Source organism: Rhinatrema bivittatum, chromosome 9, assembly GCF_901001135.1.
Source record: "Rhinatrema bivittatum chromosome 9, aRhiBiv1.1, whole genome shotgun sequence".
NCBI classification, from domain to species: Eukaryota; Metazoa; Chordata; class Amphibia; order Gymnophiona; family Rhinatrematidae; genus Rhinatrema; species Rhinatrema bivittatum.
The window spans coordinates 164,337,100-164,355,840 of NC_042623.1; the positions used below are offsets into that span (position 1 = coordinate 164,337,100).

General features: G+C 41.8%; 1 protein-coding gene across 8 annotated transcripts in view; it reads right to left on the reverse strand.

Moving 5' to 3' along the window:
* GIGYF2 (GRB10 interacting GYF protein 2) overlaps window positions 1–18,741 on the reverse strand; it is a 444,297-nt gene that overhangs the window by 320,489 nt on the left and 105,067 nt on the right. For all 8 annotated transcript variants that reach the window (XR_003858724.1, XR_003858723.1, XM_029616693.1 and 5 more), the window contains one exon: window positions 18,430–18,470. Coding sequence is in view for 6 of the 8 variants with exons in the window: in XM_029616693.1 (XP_029472553.1) it covers window positions 18,430–18,470 (41 nt within the window). In the remaining 2 variants the exon portion in view is untranslated. The remainder of the gene's footprint in view (window positions 1–18,429; window positions 18,471–18,741) is intronic.

The following is an 18,741-nucleotide window of genomic DNA, read 5'->3' on the forward strand; positions in this document are numbered from 1 at the left end:
GTAGCTATACGCCTTGTAATTAAGCTTACTTTCTACAGTACCTAATGCTCACGCCTCTGCCCTGAAACAAACAAGGTCCTGCTCTGCCAGAAAGCTACTGTCCACTGTTTAACTTCCTTTCCTGAGCAAGTTTTTGAGAAGGCAGTAGAAGTCTGTCAAGTGAACAAAATCTGTTTTGTCTACAATCAGGGTTCAGGAGTTTTATAACACTGGACAGCTTTAGTTTTGTTTATAAACATTTGAATTTTTGCCTTTTCTGTAGTTATGCACAAAGCAGACTGCATTCTTCAATAATGGTCTCACCATGGCACTTCTACATATTGGATAATGTAGGTCTGAGTAGAATGCTCTACTTGATAGAGCCTTCCATCAAAACAATTGAATGTCTGACATTCATGCCCCAGAGCCAACATGATCTATTTCTTAGACTTCTTGACATGTTTGAGCAAGGATTCAACTATTATAGACTGGTATGAAAGTCAGGACCAGTCTATAAGATTATAGTTCAGCCAACTGGCAACTGAGGTTAAGTGCGAAAAGGCAGGATGATCTGAGAATAGTTAAGTCCATAGTCACTTGTAGTATGTCATGAAACCATTGTCTCTGTTGAAACCTAGGATTATGGTGTTAAGTTTTTTGATGAATTCCAATTCAGCACTCTTATCACTGGAATGTCCTTTATAATAGTGTTCCTCTGTAGGAGTATGGCAACCTTAAGGTCAGACAGGCTATGTCCTGGAAGACAAATATCTCCTACTGGTTTTTGAATGTTATTTCTAATGTCAGATGTGTGTCCCTTTACTCGTTCACTCTCTGTAGCCAGCAGTGGGACAATGCTGGCAGGTGATGGTATGCATTACATTGGAAGAATAGCAGGTGGATGAGCCCTGGATATTGTAGTTGATTTTATTGGGTCCTGTGATGGTTTTGCCTGAGTTAATATGAAGCCAGAGGTGGCATCTGGATTTCTAGCAGGGTCTGGTTCCTGTGTTGGTGTCGTAGTACAATTTGTGGGTGCTGGTCATTTTTGCTACACAAGACTAACATGGCTGCCCCCTCTGAAGATTTTCAGATACTTTAGGAAACCCGACAATGGTGCCCTGGGCTCTCTCAACCGCAACTGAATGGGTTTATCTTTGGCTAGAGTGTGAACATCTGAAAGAGAGAGATCTTCAGGTTGAGACTTACTCTTTGCCTGTAGAGAGGAGATATCCGAGAGGAGTTCAAGTAAGAATTCTTCTTTGTAACAGATTTCCTTTGACTCGCAGGCAGATTCCCACAAACACTCAGACCCACTATCTATGAAAACAGGAGATGTCTGAGGATGTGCCTATCTTATTTTATTTTATTTATTTATTTTATTTAAAAAGTTTTATACACCGCACAAAGGGGTAGAGGACTATCCGTCTAGGCGGTTTACAAATAAAACATACATAATTCAATCAGACAAATATACATTAATTAAAACTATACAATAAATTTCTTATTTGTGCTAAAAGAGATTATAGGATGACTTTAGAAGTTGTTAATGTAAATTTTAAGCACGGGAAAAAGATAGGACTTTAATAGCTTTTTAAGTTCTCTACGGTTTGCAGTCAATCGGATATTGTCTGGAAGAGAATTCCATAATGTCGGACCAGCTACTGAAAAGGCACGTTTTCTTGTTAAAGATAAACTAACAGATTTTATGGAAGGAATTTCCAGAATGCATTTGTCGAGAGCGCGAAGTTGTCTAGATGGTCTGTAAATTCTTAGTAGTGAACATAACCAAACTGAGTTAACATTATAGAGTAAGTTTTGTATTATGGATAGAATTTTATATGTTATACGAAATGATATTGGCAACCAATGAAGGTACTGTAATATCGGTGTAATATGTTCTCTACGTGATACATTACATAACAAACGAGCAGTAGCATTTTGGACAAGTTGAAGGAGATAAATTGTTGATTGCGGTAAGCCAAGATTAAGTGAACTACAATAGTCCAAGGTTGATAAAATTAAGGCTTGCATGACTGATCGAAAATCATTGGGAAGTAATAACGGTTTCAATTTTTTTAACATATGAATTTTGAAGAATGATTTTTTGACAATTTCAGATATATTGTTGGTCATTGCTAATCTGGAATCAATGATTACTCCAAGATTTTTTGCATGAAATTTTATTGTGATAAGTTGGTTTTCAAATGCAAAAGTTGGTGGAGGTTGAGCAATGGAATCAGGCACGGTTGAGAGATAGATTAATTCTGTTTTATTTGGGTTTAATTTTAATCTATTGTGTGATAGCCATAGTTTTATTGTGGACAGGTATAAATGTAATAATGAAAAAGTTTTAGGCCAAGAGTCTGTAAAAGGGACAGTAAACTGGATGTCGTCTGCATATATTTTGAAATTTCAATCTAACCCGTCTAGAAGTCGGCATAATGGTAATAAATATAGATTGAAAAGAAGAGCAGAGAGGGCAGAACCCTGCGGTATGCCTGTCTTGGTCGAATACCAATTTGAGTGAAAGTTACCAATTGTAATTCTTTGTTGTCGGTTTGATATAAATGAAGAAAACCATTTTAAGGCTATGCTATTAATACCATTTGAGATAAGTTGGAAATTAATATGTCATGATTTATTGTATCAAATGCTGCGGATATATCAAGCAATACTAGTAAGTAATTAGTGTTAGAGTCGAAGCCTCTAATAGTTGTATCAAAAGATGAGATAAGTAGTGATTCTGTACTATGACCCTTTCTAAAACCATGCTGGCTATTATGCAAAATGTTATCATCAATATAGGCAGAAACGTGATGTAATACGACAGATTCTAATATTTTTGCAATGGAGGGTAAAGAGGCTATTGGTTGATAATTGGTGATGTCGGAGGGATCATTTATTTATATTTTATTTTGAGTTTTTCTATACTGGCATTCGCGATAGTAATCGCATCATGCCGGTTTACAATTAACTAGGGGTGCAAAGGAGATATAATAAGAACATTAACAAGTGCTGAGAGACAAAGTTGCAGTTACAATAAAACAGGGATATAATAAAACTTGAAGCAATGAAAAGGCGAAGGGGAATAACATAACTAGGGGTAGAGCAAAGGCAATAGGAATTTAACCTCAAAACTTGGCTGTTTGAACAAGCCTACTCTCAATGATCTTTTCCATTTTTTCTGAAATGCCAATTACTTGTTCTTGTATCTCTGATCGATTGATTATGATTATCATTAATTTAATTGTTATTAGTTCTTAATTTTGCTCTTAATTTGTTCTTAATTGATTTATTATGTATACCTGATTTCGTTCTCATATTGACTGTAAAGCTTGTTGCTGAGGTGATGTTATTAACGTGCCACGGTATATAAAAAATTACGAAATAAATAAACAGAGGACAAGTTTGCCATTTAATGGTGATTGCAAAGTTATGGTATTTGAAATGTTATTGATTACCATGTTAAGTTAGAATCTGTTTTTCGGTTCAAGGGGAGTTAAAGTTCAGCTGTAGTCTGGGAAGGCTTTCATAAATAACCATGTTTTGAGTCTTCATGGTTCTTCTTCTTGGGAATTGGCAGTACTGAAGTCTGTTTTAGTGAATCTGGAAAAAAAACCTTGTTGTAAAGAAGCATTGACTATGTTAGCAATGTGTGGAGCAATATGATCTTTCATATCCCTGAGTAAAAAGCCGGAACAAGGATTGAAGGGACTATTTGAAGGTTTAGATTTTGATAAAATATTGAGGATTGTTTTATCATTAATAAACTGAAATTCGGAAAATGAACAGACTGCTTGAGGTAGAGTTTTATTTGGAATGGGTAATAGATCAAATTCTGCTGAGATATCTTCTGTTTTTTTTCTGAAAAATGTCGCAATTTTGTTACAGAATGCATCAGATATATTAGGAAGTGATGTCTGAGTTGTAGTTAAATCTTGAACAATTGAAAATAATATTCTAGGATTACCGTTTGCATTTTTTATTTTTATTGTATAAAAAGCTTTGTATTTATTATTTCTTTTTTGTATTTTTGCAAATATGTATAGCATTCCTGTTTTCTTACTGGAAGAGGGTTTTTCCGCCATCTTCGTTCTAAATTGCCAAATCTTATAACCAACCATTTAAATTGGCACCGATGGATGACTCTTAGGGCATCTAAGACAATTGTTGATGAATGTCCAGAGAGGTTTTATCCTTTGAGGCTGTGACTACATCTCAGTACCAACATCAAGACTCAAAACTTGGTGAAGGGTCCAAAATGACTGGCTTCACAGAGGAGGCAGCAGTAGGCAGCTTGCTGGATAAGAAAATAAGAAATTGCCAAGCTGGGTCAGACCAAGGGTCCATCAAGCCCAGCATTCTGTTTCCAACAGAGGCCAAACCAGGCCACAAGAACCAGTGGAAGCCTGCTGCTCGATGCAATTCAGATGTTCAGTAACTGCTTCTGCCACTTGCCTCTGAAGTCGCCTTCTTGAAGATATCCATGCTGTAACTCAGTACATGACTTTCTTCAGGGAGTCCTGATATGTCCAGAACACTTGAAACTTGACCTCCGGAGGCACTAGAAGTAAGCATTACTGGATGAGAGGTAGAGTTTACTTCTATACACAGGGGTTAGAGAGTATATTTCTGTATCCCTTTGCTCAGACAGCAGTGCAAAGGAGAATAGCACTGGTGAACCTTCCCTTTCAATGGACTTTCTACAGCTCCCTGCTCAAGTGCTCAGAGCTGGAAGTTTGGCAAGAACGGGAAGAACAAGACCTTTCTTGTTCTATGCACCTATCCACAGGCTTTGACGCCCAAGGAGACAATGCCTTATTTGGCAGCTTTGAGCCTCCAGTGGTTGGCATCGTTCCATTGTCCTTGTTTATTTAATTTATATTCTGTTTTTTGGCACTTCAAAGTGGATTTCATACAGGTACTGTAGGTATTTCCCCATCACAGAGGACTTGCAATCTAAATTTGCACTTAAGGAAAAGGAGGTTAAAGTGACTTTCCCAAGGTCACAAGGAGCCTGCAGTGGGATTTGAACTATGGTTTCCCTGCTCTAACCATTAGGCTGCTCCTCCTGGTGTTTCGTTGCTATCTTTTTGACATCTTGTAGATTTTGATGGCTCTCAGCAACATCCTAGAACAGGTTCTGCAATAAGACATATCATGATCCTCACCCACTTGAAACAAATCAGTGCATCTTCTGACTGCAGTCTGGGCATTTCTTTGAAGCTGCTGACCTTCTCTGCCATTATCACAAAAATAGACAATAAGAAATTAAAGAGAAGGGTTTTTTTTTCCCCCCAACAGATAAATGACCAGAAAAGGGGGGGGGGGGGAGGGGGCTCTGCAGCCAGAAGATCTGTCAGAAATTATTGCTAGCAGAGCCTGCTTTCAGAATGTGTGAAAAAGGAAAACAAATTAAGACACTGACATCCTATTAAGAGTGCTAAGAGGAAAAGAAAAAACAGTAAGGAACAATGATTGCTGGAGAGAAAAATTTGATGAAAAGTTTGCTAGAAACAGCAAATACACAAGCAGAGTTCAGGAATGTGACAGCTACAACCGAAAAAAGATAAACGGACGCGCACTGCACAGCTATGGGAACTCACACGTGCCTAGAGGGATCTTGCTGGGAAGTCCTGAAAAAAGGGTTTCGTGTTGGTGCTGTCAGATGACATCACCTGTGTGACTAGGTGAACTGGTTTGTCTCAAGAGAAATATTTTTCCATTTAATATTCACACTTTTCTTAAATAGAAAAAAGTAAGAATTTGGGGTTTGTTTTTGCCAAAACAAAATGCATAAAATAAAAAATATAAAACTAAATGCATATTTCCATATGACAATATCCTGAACATTCTACACAGACCTACATACTAACTGGCAGAGTGTGTCCATTTCTACTTGTTTAGGAGATTCATATCAAGAAGCACACAAGTATATGGTAAAAGCAAGTTTGCTTATCATAAACTGTGTTTCCGTAGATAGCAGGATGAATTAGCCATGCTGTCATGGGATCTGTCAATCAGGTCTGGGAGGCTGAGCTTTTACAAAGCAGAGAGGGTCAGCATGGCTAATTCATCCTGCTATCTACGGAAACACCATTTACGGTAAGCAAACTTGCTTTTTCCCGTCGATAGCAGGGCTGAATTAGCCATGCTGTCATGGGAGTCCCAAGCTCCCGATCACGTTGTTTATGGTATATATGTTTGTACGTGATCATGAACAGTGTGGCATTCACCGTGTACAAGAGGATAGAGATTGTAGTATTGTGTGCCCCATCTTCGCATCAGTGGCTGCTTGTTGATCAAGGCAGTAGTGTGATGTGAAGGTATGGAGCAATGACCATGTAGCTGCCTTACAAATGTCAATGGGTTGTACATGTTTAAGGTGTGCCAAGGAGGCTGCCACTGCTCTAACTTGATGAGCTTTGGGAACAGAATGTAGCTGTAGGTTCTGTTTGTCGTAGCAGAACTTGATACACTGTGCTTTCCAGCTGGAGATGGGGCGTTTAGCCACTGGTAGTCCAGGCGCCTTCGGGTCGAAAGAGACAAAGAGTTGAGAAACACGGGAGTCAGAGTTGTTCTTTCTTTGTAGTATGCTAAAGCTCTTTTGCAGTCTAGCGTTTGCAGTAATTTTTCCCCGTCATTTACATGAGGTTTAGGGAAAAAGATGGGCAGTTCTATGGTCTTATTGAGATGGAATTGAGAAACCACTTTTGGTAGAAAGGATGGGTGAGTTCGGAGAACCACCTTCTGGTGATGAAACTGTAAATACGGAGAATAAAGGACCAAGGCCTGTAATTCACTGACTCGTCGTGCTGATGTTACTTCCACGAGGAATACCACCTTCCGTGTAAGGTATTTAATGTGTGCAGAGTCTATGGGTTCAAACGGGAAAAGCATGAGCTGTTCAAGAACTATGTTAAGGTTCCATGGAACTGGAGGCTTAGAGATCTGAGGGCGAAGGTGAGTTAACCCTTTGATGAAATGAGATAGTAAGGGGTGATTGGAAATAGGAATATTGTTAAGTGGTTTGTGAAATTTTATTTTATTTTATTTATTTAATATTTTCTATACCAAACTTCATGACAAGCTTCATATCAGACCGGTTTACATCAAACTTAGGGATTAACTGAACATAACCATATAACAGGAGGGCCGAAGCGCAGTTACAAATAACAGGGATAATGAACTTGGGGGCTAGGGTAGCCAGGAAATAAAGGACAGAAAAAAAAAAAAAAAAACAACCTGGAGGATGAGAACGTATGTCTATACAGTGGTTGGGTTGGTCATTTAGTCTATTGGGCTAAATGGAAGTATTGTTGTTATGTTAAGCTTAAGGGAAGGCTTGGAGGAAAAGCCAGGTTTTCATCTCAGTGCCACTATGGCACTGAGATGAACTCTAATGGATGAGGTTGCAAGACCAGCTGTGTACAGTGTATGTAGATAATCAATGAGTAACTCAGGTGAACAGTCTAAAGGTGGTACACCGTTAGAAGTGCACCAGGTAGAGTAGTGTTCCATTTATAGCTATAGTTTTTCCTTGTTGAGAGTTTCCTGGATTCTAACAAAATGGATTGTGCCAAAGTGGAAACTCCCTGTTCTGTTAAAAGGAGCATCTCAATCTCCATGCTGTCAAATGGAGAGATGAGTGTAGTGGGTGTAGAAGCATTCCTTGATCTTGGAAGAGAAGATCTGGGCAATTCGGTAATCGAATGGAGTCCGTGATGGACAGTCTGAGAAGGAAACTGTACCACAGTTGCCTTGGCCAGGCTGGAGCTATGAGTATCAGTTGAGCCTTGTCTGTTATGCACTTTTGAATTGTTCTTGTTATGAGTGGTACGGGAGGAAAGGCATATAGGAGGCCTGTCGTCCACGGAATGAGGAAGGCATCTTGGGCAATCCTGAACTGACTTGGTCATATCGAGAGAATTTTGGAACTTGAGCGTTGATCTCTGTTGCAAAGAGATATATCGCAGGTGTCCTCCATTGCATGAAGATGCTTTGGGCTATCTCCGAATTGAGTGTCCATTTGTGAGGATGAAAGATGCGACTTAGCCTGTCCACCCTTGTATTTGCTACTCCTGGTAGATAAGTTGCTTGCAGATGTATGCAATGTTGGTGAGCATGTTTGAAGATTGTCAGGGTGTCCTTGCAAAGGGGCCATGAACCAGACCCTCCTTGCTTGTTGATATAAAACATTGCCACTTGATAGTCTGTGTAGATCATGACTCTGCGGCCCTTTAACTGATCTTGAAACACTTGTAGCACATTTCGAATTGCTCTGAGCTGTAATAGATTTATCTGCAGGGTCTGCTCGGGAATTGTCCATAACCCTTGGGTTTCGTAAATCTCGAGATGTGCTCCCCATCCCTTGCGAGATGCATCTGTGGTTAAGACTGCATTGTGAGGAGGAGGACTGAATACTGCTCCTTTGGACAGGGTGGAGTGTAGGAGCCACCATGTTATGTCCTGTTTCATCTCGGAAGTCAACGATAGCTTCTGTGTCAACGGTTGTGAGTGTTGTTTCCATTGACGTTTTAGTCCCCATTGCAGGCGTCTCATGTGTAGCCTGGTGTTGGGCACTGTGAAGATAGCCGCCACCATGTGGCCAAGGACTACCAAAATTTGTCTTGCCGACGGCCTTTGAGTGTTGTTTAACGAGTAGAGAAGTTGACGTAGTTGTGTTATTCTCTCTGTTGGGAGATATGCCCGGTTGCGATTAGTGTCCAGGCCTGCTCCTATGAACTGTAGTCATTGTGTTGGTTGGAGATGTGATATCTGAAAATTGATCACTAGTCCCAAGCCTTGTAAACACTGTATCATCCGGAGGTGATCCAGGCTATTATTAGCCAATCGTCCAGATATGGAAAGATGGTCATACCCTGTCTGAGATGAGCCACCACCACAACCATGCATTTGGTAAAAACCCTGGGTGCAGATAGTCCAAAGGGAAGAACCTTGTACTGGTAGCGTTGATGGCCGTAGTGAAAGCATAGGTAACGCCAAGAGGATGGATGGATTGGAATGTGTGTGTATGCATCCTTCAGATCAATGGAACACATCCAGTCGTTGGGTTGAATCAGAGGTAAGATTGATTTCAATGATACCATCTTGAATTTCTCTTTTGTCAGGAATTTGTTCAATTCCCGTAGAACTAATATGGGGCGAAGTCCACCCGAATTTTTGGGTATGAGGAAGTATGGGGAATAGAACCCTGTTTTTTGGGTTTTCGGGAAAATTCGTCGAATGGCTTGCTGTTTGTGAAGCAAAGCAATCTCCTCCCCCAGTTGTGGTTGGAAGCTTTGACTCTTTAGAGTGGAAAAGTGAGGTAGTATGGGTTTCGTGGTAAATTGGAGTTGATAGCCATATCGTACTATCTCTAAAACCCATTGATTGGTGGTTATTTTCTCCCAGGCAAGAATGAATTCTGTCAGGTGGTGCTTGATGTAGTGGTGGTGGCTGATTTATTAAAAAGACAGCGTTGATTTTACTGCAGCAGCCGGTTGTTGTGTTTGCTGTCTCTGGCTTTGTGGTTTACCCCTACGTTGAGTCGTGTTATTTTGTTGCGGCTAAGAACGCTGGTAAGATGGATACTTCTGTGTATGAAAAGATTGATAAGACCTGTAAGGCCTACAATTATAGGATTGTCTACATGTAGATCCCACATAACGACACGTGGTCGAGTAGTGAGATTGTGATGTTAAGGATTGGACTGCTAGAGCTTCCTCCTTTAATTTTCCAACTGTTTCTTGAAACTGTTCTCCAAACAGGTTGTCTCCTGTACACAGGAGGTTCATTAGTTTCTCATGTAAATCTTCTCGTATCGTACTAGAGCATAACTATGCCATCCTACGGGCTGCTATGGCTATCGCAGGCGCCCTAGAAGATGTTTCAAATGCCTCATATATCGATCGTAGAAGGTGTCGAGAACCCTCTTCCATATCATGAAGAGGCGGTGGTATCTGATCAGCCATCGAGGAAAGCATACCTTTTCTGGCTTGTATGCACTCATATAGATATTGTGCCATATAGAATTGATGATGCATAATGCAGGCATTCAACACTGAGTTGTGATACATCTTCCTGCTAAGTCATCTAAACACCGGTTGTCTTGTCCGGTGAATACGAGGCATGCAATTTTGCTTTTTTGAATCTTTGCATTGCAGACTATCACAATTGAAGCATGTGGTAACTGTGGTAAAGAGTAAGGCGATTTTCGCATATGAAATTTTATATTCGTTTTCTTGGAAACTGCTGATAGAGAATAAGGCATTTCCCACGATTTCTGTAAGACAGAATGTAATAAGTCGTGTGGTGGGAGAGATGTTGGTTCTCCTGGAGCATCGAAAATCTTTAGACCAAAGGTTTCTGACCTAGGGTCTTATCTCCTTTTGGACCTCGAGATGTAGTATTGTGCCCAATTTTTCTAAACATTTTGGGTATGTCAGGTCCTCTGGAGGAGAATATGGTTCCTGTAGTTGTTCTTGTGGATCCGATGGGAATCCAGTAGATGACAACGGGGAGGTTTGTAGACATAGAGAATCTATTGGGGTATCTTGCTGTTTTCGTCATTGGGGATGCCGGAGGCGCCACAGATGGTTCTCTAGAGCAGAGCTTTCCAAAGTGTGTGTCGCGACACTTTAGTGTGTCGCCTGAGGTGTGCCGGTGTGTCGCGCAAGCCCGGTGCACGTGACACACCGGCAAGTGGGAGCCAATGCGGCCGCCGGTGGAGCTCATCCCACTGGCGGCTAAGCTGTGAAGAATCGTTGTGCTGTGTGCTTCAGACACACAGCAGGAAGATCGGTAAGGCCGTGGTAAGTTCACGTTACCACGGCCCGAAGAAAAAGGGCACGTCTAAACGTGCAGGTGCTCCGCCTCCTTCCTGCCCACGCGGCCCCGGAAGAAAAATGTTGCCGGAGCCGCACGGGCAGGAAGGAGATGAAGCAGCCGCATGCAGAAGAGGAGCCGCGTTGTTGCAGCGGGCGAGAACAGGCCCGGTAGCAGGGCCCCCACCACGGATCGGATCGGCCCGAGAAGATCAGAATCGCCGCAGAGCCGATCCTGCAGCGACCCGTGAAGAGGAGGCCCAGAGGTAAGAGAGAGGCTGAGGGCCCGTAGAGTGCGTGTATTAGCTGAGTTGAGAGATTGGGTGCCTGTATGAGCTGAGCTGAGTGATTGGGTGCCTGTATGAGCTGAATTGAGAGATTGTGTGCGTGTATTAGCTGAGTTGAGAGATTGGGTGCCTGTATGAGCTGAGCCGAGTTGAGAGATTGGGTGCCTGTATGAGCTGAGCTGAGTTGAGAGATTGGGTGCCTGTATGAGCTGAATTGAGAGATTGTGTGCATGTATGAGGTGAGTTGAGAGATTGGGTGCCTGTGTGAGTTGAGAGATTGGGTGTGGGAGTGAGGACCTCAATATTTGCAGAGACAGCATGTGAGAGCCTGTGTGTGTGAGAGAGAGACAGCATGTGACAGTTAAAGCCTGTGCATGAGCAAGACAGCATGTGGGAGTGAGAGAAAGCCTGGGTGTGTGAGAGTCAGACAGCATGTGTAAGAGAGAGACTGTGTATAAATGATTGTATGAGAGAGAAAGCATGTGAGAATGAGAACCTGACTGTATGTTTGAGGGAAGAAGATAGATGGAGAGAAAAGAAATAGAAAAAAAGACAATATGAAATGAATTGGCAAAAAAATAAGAAAGGGGAGGTGGAACAAAAAAGCCTTGGACCAACCGATTAGAAAACTAAGATCAGACAGCAAAGGTAAAAAAAAAAAAAAAGAAATAAATTACTTTTTACTGATTGGCACATGTAATCTTTGTTAATGTCAAGAGTAGCACTTTCTCTATGCGGATCTCACAATGTACGAGATCAACATGGAGGAAGTGGAAACCCACGGGGCCTGCACATAGGAGGCAGCAGAATGGGCTTCAGTGCCAATAGCAGCAATCAGCGCCTCCCCAATAGCCATGCGGCATCAGTGGCAGCAGAGGAATGAGAGAGGCTCTGAGGTTGCTGGCAAAAGAAAGAGAGGGGGTCTGCCTTTAGTGTGTGCATGTGTATGAATGGGAGCCTGCCTCGGGGTGTATGTGTGTGAATGGATGGGTGCCTGCCTGGGGGATGGTGAGGGAATGGTGTGAAAATGAATGGAAGCTTGCCTGGGGGGTCAGTTTTATGTGTGAGAATGACTGGGAGCTTGCCTGGGTGTGTGGGTTTGTGTGTATGTGAGGGAGCCAGAGAGAGTGTGTATGAGAAAATCCAGGGGAGTAAGAGTTTGTGTGTGGGGTGTGTGTGGAGGGGGAGAGAGTGTCTTAGAGCCTGAGAGTGTGTCAGTGTCTGTGAGAGCGAGAGGTTATGGTGGGTATAAGAGCATGAATGTGTATGTATGTGACAGTGTATGTGTGAGAGAGAATGGACATGTGAGTGTGTGAGAGGATAACCTCTGGGAAATTGTAAAAAATGTATATGATTTTAATTAATAGAAATTCTATTTATCAGTAGTTTTAAAATATTCTTTTATTAGTATTGTTTTACTATTATAACTGATGCTTTATGTTTATTGATTTTATTTGTTTTATGAGGAATGGTGATTCTGTTTTTCCATTGTTAATACAGAGTCTGGCTTCTTGGAGTTTCCATTTCAGTTTTTGTCTAATTTGTGCTCCTTTATTTTGTATTCTGTATTTGGTGAGGGTCTGTCTCTGCTCTGTGTGTGTGACCATGATGCGAGATTCTGCTAGCATAGGGATCTATAGCAATCTGGTTTGTTTTGTTTCCTCAGTAGGTGGTGTATTGGTATTCTAGGACCCAGTGTAATATTAACATCTACATGCTCCCCCTCACAAACCTCCTCTCCAACCTTGGTATTACACACTTCATCTATGCCGATGATGTGCAAATCCTCATTCCCTTCACAAATTCTGTACTCACTGCTCTCCAAAAATGGAACACCATCCTCACCTCCATAAACCAACTTCTCACTGACATGCACCTAGCCCTTAATCCGCAAAAAACGGAACTCCTCCTCATCTCCTCAAAACATGCTTCCATACCCTTTCCCGCCACCCTCCACCCCCCCAATTTTCTCTCTGACACAAGAAACCTGGGGGTTATTCTCGATAACCAACTAACCTTCAAACCATACATCAAATCTATCCTTAGCAGCTGTTACTTCAAACTACAAACCCTCAAAAAACTTAAACCCCTTCTCTACTTCTCTGATTTCCGCACAGTACTTCAATCTATAATCTTCTCAAAAATTGATTACTGTAATGCACTCCTACTTGGTCTCCCTGCTACCCACATCAAACCTCTACAACTCCTTCAAAACGCTACTGCACGTATCCTAACCAATGCCAATAAGAAAGACCATATTACTCCCACCCTCATTAATCTCCATTGGCTTCCCATTCACTCACGAATTATTTACAAGACCCTTACCCTCATCCACAAAAGTATTGCCAACGAACATTACAATTGGCTAAACCCACCTTTCCTCCCTCGGATCTCCACAAGACCCACCCGCTCCTCTCTCCGTGGAACCCTTATCCCCCCTTCAATAAAATCTACAAGACTCATCTCCACCACCAATAGGGCCCTCTCTCTCGCAGGCCCTTCCCTCTGGAACTCCCTGCCTCCTGACCTACGTACTGAAACCTCCACACCCACTTTCAAAAAGAAACTCAAAACCTGGCTCTTCCTCCAAGCATTCCCCCAATCATCCTCATCTCTTACTAACACCCTAACCCGACCACCACCTCTCACCAACACTCCCCCTCAAGACCTACACCCGACACCCACCCCCTCCAAGAAGCTTCAAATCTAAACAAACAAAAAAAAAAAAACAATACAAAAACCAAAAACTTTGTATATAACCTATGTACATATTAATTGTTCCTCGAACCCCTGTACATATCTTTTCCCCTTGTTCTCCATTTTCACCCCTCCCCCTCCCCCCTCCACTTGTCTCGTATATCCCTACCCTTCCCTCACCTACTTATTTTTCTAGTTAATTGCCATGTTACTGCATTTATGTTACAAACTGTTCCTTGTAAAGGCCTCGCCTATATATTATATGTTATAAGTTATCTGTAAACCGGCACGATGTGCAAACGGTTGTCGGTATATAAAACCAAATAAATAAATAAATAAATAAATATTTACCCATGCTTTTTCACAGGTAGGGTTATTGTTGTTTGAGTCCTTGGTGTTATTACTGTTATGTTACAATGGGATTGCAGTATAGATTTTGAGTGTCTTTTTTGCGAGGTTTTATTTTAGTTCACAATGTGCCTGGCAGTGGAAGGTGTTTGTGCTGCTGTTACTGTGAGGTGACACCAGAATTTGAAAATATCTTTTAGTATGATGAGCTGTAAGGGAAACATCCAAGCTCCACTGTTTGGGGGAATTTCAGTGGATGCACAGAGTTACAGAACTGGAGGTGCAGGATTTATATTGACATTCTGTCCCTTCCTATAAATTCCAGATTTCACTCTCATAGCCATATAGAATTAGTTGAATGAGGCTATCAAATAATTATATAGTGTGAAACTGGCCAGCTTTTTAAAATTATGCAGAAGACCCTTTGGACTTTTTTATTAACACCAAATATTCAAAAGCTGTGTTCATCCCATCAAGCTCATAAATCTCATTAAAGAGGTAAATTGAATAACACAATAACTTTGTTTTATTATTGTTACTCATAAATTATAACATTAATCTTGGAATATTATATATTTTTAATATAAACAAAAAGTTTTCACAAGATATGTTGTGTTGTGAAACATTTTATTATGTATATATTTAAGGAAACATACATAACTTGTCGAAATACATTTCATTCATTTAACCTTTAACCTCCGGTTTGCTTGTAGACTAATTACTGTGTCCCGAAATTATGTTTGTCTAAAAAGTGTGTCACCAACATGAAAAGTTTGGAAAGCTCTGCTCTAGAGGTATGTATATTGTGCTCCGGAGAACTCACAGATAGTTCGTTAGACATCTTAAAAGATGATTGAAGAGTTTCATAAAACCCTGCCAATGATTGGGATAATTGAAGAAATGCCTCTTTTGTTTGAGGAGGCATTGCTGCACGACCAGATTGTTTTGGTAGTTCACCTGTTTTAGGTGGTACTGTAGGAATCTTGGCGGAAGTAGCTGGTACGTTATACCCGTTCCTTATCTTGACCTCTGTGGTCTTAACAGAATTATCTGAGGACGAAGATGCAGCAGAGGAGGTGATTTCTATTAATTGTCTACGAGATAAGGAATCTACACTTCGTGGGTGAGATGACCGAGAAGTGGAAGGGCTCGCTGCCCATGTATCTCTCGTCTGCACAGCTTTTTGATGTGAGTGGCGTGACCGCCTATGGTGATGGTGTGATGATGATCCTGTATGGGTTCCATCTCCCGACAATGATCGTCTGATTCGTTTTGACTTCACCTCTGTAGAATTAGAGTCGGAGGAAGTGGAATGAGGTACATCTGGAGACTGTCTTCGTTTTACCCCATGTGGCATTGAATGATATATTTGTTTGGACTTTTGTAGTCCACTATGCGTCAATCTGTGTGTTATCGAGTGCGCCAATGCCTTCAGTGCCATGTGCACCGATGTTTTTTGTAATTTGTGCGCATATACTGACTTGAGCGCAGAAGTCATCGACACCGTGCACTCAGATGGTTTTGGCGCCGTTCGGCACCGAGCTCTCTTCAGGCGGTTCCGGCGCCGTGCACACAGACGTCCTCGGCGCCGTATGCATATATGCTTCTTGCGTTGTGCACGCCGGTTTCTTGGGCGCCAATATCGATTCGGGCACAGAAGTATTATGCGCCAATGGTGATTTGGGCGCAGAAGGTACTTCAAGCGCATAAGTTGACGGCGCCAGAGATTTAGGTGCCGTTGAGTCCTGCGCCAATCGCCGAGGCTCTTTCAGTCCTCTCGGATCCGAAGGCCTATGTCGGCTCAGTAAGTCCTTACCTCCAAACCTGGAGGGTTGAGGATCCCATGACGACGCTCTTTTCTATGACGAAGCCACCGTCAACGAGGGACCCGGTGAAGAATGAGCCTCCGATGGCTCGGAAAATGTGAAAAGTGAAAACGTGAAAAGTTCAAACATTTTGTAGGCCCGTTGTTTTTGGGCTCTTGGGGATATTCGAGCACAAAAATCACAGTTTTGTAAATGATGCTCTGGTCCCAGGCATCGGTAACATCGGTCATGGCCGTCCGTGACAGACATTACCTTGCCACAGGTACAGGGTTTAAACCCCGGCTTTTTTTGACATTTCAATAAAATAGAAAATGCCGAGGAGAAGTCAGCCCCGCGTGCGATCCCGCTCGCAGAAAAAACAGACTGAGGAGAATCTGTTACTTTCCTGTGCGGGAACACACGCGCAGCCGCAGAGAGCTAAAATCTAATCTCTGCTTTGTAAAAGCTCCGCCTCCCGGACCTGATTGACAGATCCCATGACAGCATGGCTAAATCAGCCTTGCTATCGATGAGAAAAAATTCTTCAAGCTCAAACCAAGAACCTTTAAATGGTACACATCTTGTGTTGAAATCATGCTGTTTTCCTTCATTTTGTTATTATATGTTACAGGATTAATACCGTATATGATTACTTGATAAGCTGTATTTAGTTGTTTCATGGCAACCAAATACAAACCTTAGGGCAGTTACAGTTTTGTAGCACATGATCAAATTTAATGCAGATCCCTAAAAAACAAAACAAAAAAAAACACCCACAAACATACATGCAATCATATTTCAAGTATGATAACTTGGATGTATAAAGATTGTTTCACCCAAACAAGATTCCAACAAGCTTCAGAAATATATGCAGAGCACATTCTAAAACCTCAAGTTTGAAGACCATGTACTGGTTTGTGGGACACCAGTGACTGGCTCATTACCCTGGACCCACACCTATTCTGGCTTTCTAGGGAGTAAGCACAGCATGCGGCAGTAATACTGCAATAAATTGTGTTCAGCCTAGCGCACTGGTCTACACACATCTGGGCGCGCGAGACTAGGAACCAATGCAATAAGGAGATTAGCGCATTCAAAACGTGCACCCAAACAAATAACCAATAGTACCCATCTCATGTACATTTCATGTAGATGAGGCTACTACCTTCGATGCAGGAAGTTACAGGGTGCCCAATGCACTTTTTAACACCACAAATTTAATTCCAGTCCCAGAGGTGGCATAAAATCAATTCGAGAGTCAAGGATTTGTGAGAAATAAAAGAAAATGCGGTCCCGTGTGTCCTCCTACTTAGTATCATTGTGACACTTACATTTACTGCTTACAATGTTGAAAAATATATTAACTTGACTAAAACAAAAATTCTTATAGCTGCACAATTTAGACACCCATAGGAAGGGGTTGCTTAGCTACAGGCATCTTCAGCAAACTCAGCAAAATAACACAGAAATTGGCCTGAGAAGTGAGAGAAAAACGGATGCTCATATAGAGCGCCCGTTGCAATTGTGGGCGCCCCATGCATTTGAGCACTATGGATGCACAATTCTTCCCTAGCATGTCCTTTTTTTGCACAGTCCCTGCTCAGGAGATGTGGCTGAGTGAGTATTATAAAAATGGGCACGCAATATGAGCGCCCGTTTTCAGAGCGTGTCTTATTGCATCGGCCCCTATGGGTGTATGCACAGCTATCAGGAAATCTGAGTTGCACAATAGCCAAACTCCTGCGCTTTTCTTACAATGGCTGGCAAGATATGCGGGAGAAGAGGCATTGTGGAGCTCAAAGTGTCCAAGAGCTGCATGGACCCAGCAAGACTGCTGCAGAAAGCAGAACGTGAGATGGGGGCGAGAGTAATGATAAAGAGATGGGGAAGGCAGTGGGCATGACAAGCAGCAGCGGATGCCGGGGAAGGGAGATGGGCAACAGTTAGCAAGGGGGGCTGGGGAAGGGCAGAAGTGAGAATAATAGTGTTGGAGTTCTCTCCCCTGGGTCCTGAAGGACAAAGTTTGAAAACCATTGCTCTAAGGTCAACAAGGCAGTGCATTTCTGGTACATGAATTCCACATATGATTTGAAAGGATTAAAGGGAGAAGAAGCAATGTTATTACTGTTAACTGATAAGTTCATGTGGCCTTGAACATGTGATGGAGGGAAGTCTTCCTGACCCATAATTCAAAATATACAAATACTTTAAAACACAAGACTCTATGTCTTAGTTAAGCACGAAAGCACAACTTGTATTAAATGTCTCTCAATTATATCCCTCCTCATTACATACAATGGTTTGCTCACCAAAGTATGCCAAGACAACTGTAGCCCTGGGTAATAAATTAGCAAGGACTTCATATCAAAACTGTACTGCAATTCACATCTTTCTTTCCAATTTGCCTTGTGCCTTTCCTAGGAAAAGACCAAATAATAAATGGAAATATAATCAAATAAAATGATGTTACAGCTATGGCCTTACCTGGTTCTTTTCGCCCTGGTTTTTCAAATCGCCTGTCTCCCCTGGCAAGACAGAAAGGAGACTTCAAATTGGGCATGTGACTATGTTCCACTAACTAGAATCGTGATCTGAAGTTCAAAACAAACTTCCAGTATAAGAGGAATTTCTATGGCTTTTCAACTCCTTCATCCAATTTTATGGCAATGATACTCACTACATTTTGCTCCTCAGCTGTGACATCTGACATCTCTTACCACACTATAGACCTGATTCACTATGCTTTCTTCCACATAGACACCCAATGGAAGAAAAGCATTTGTGGATTAAGGACAC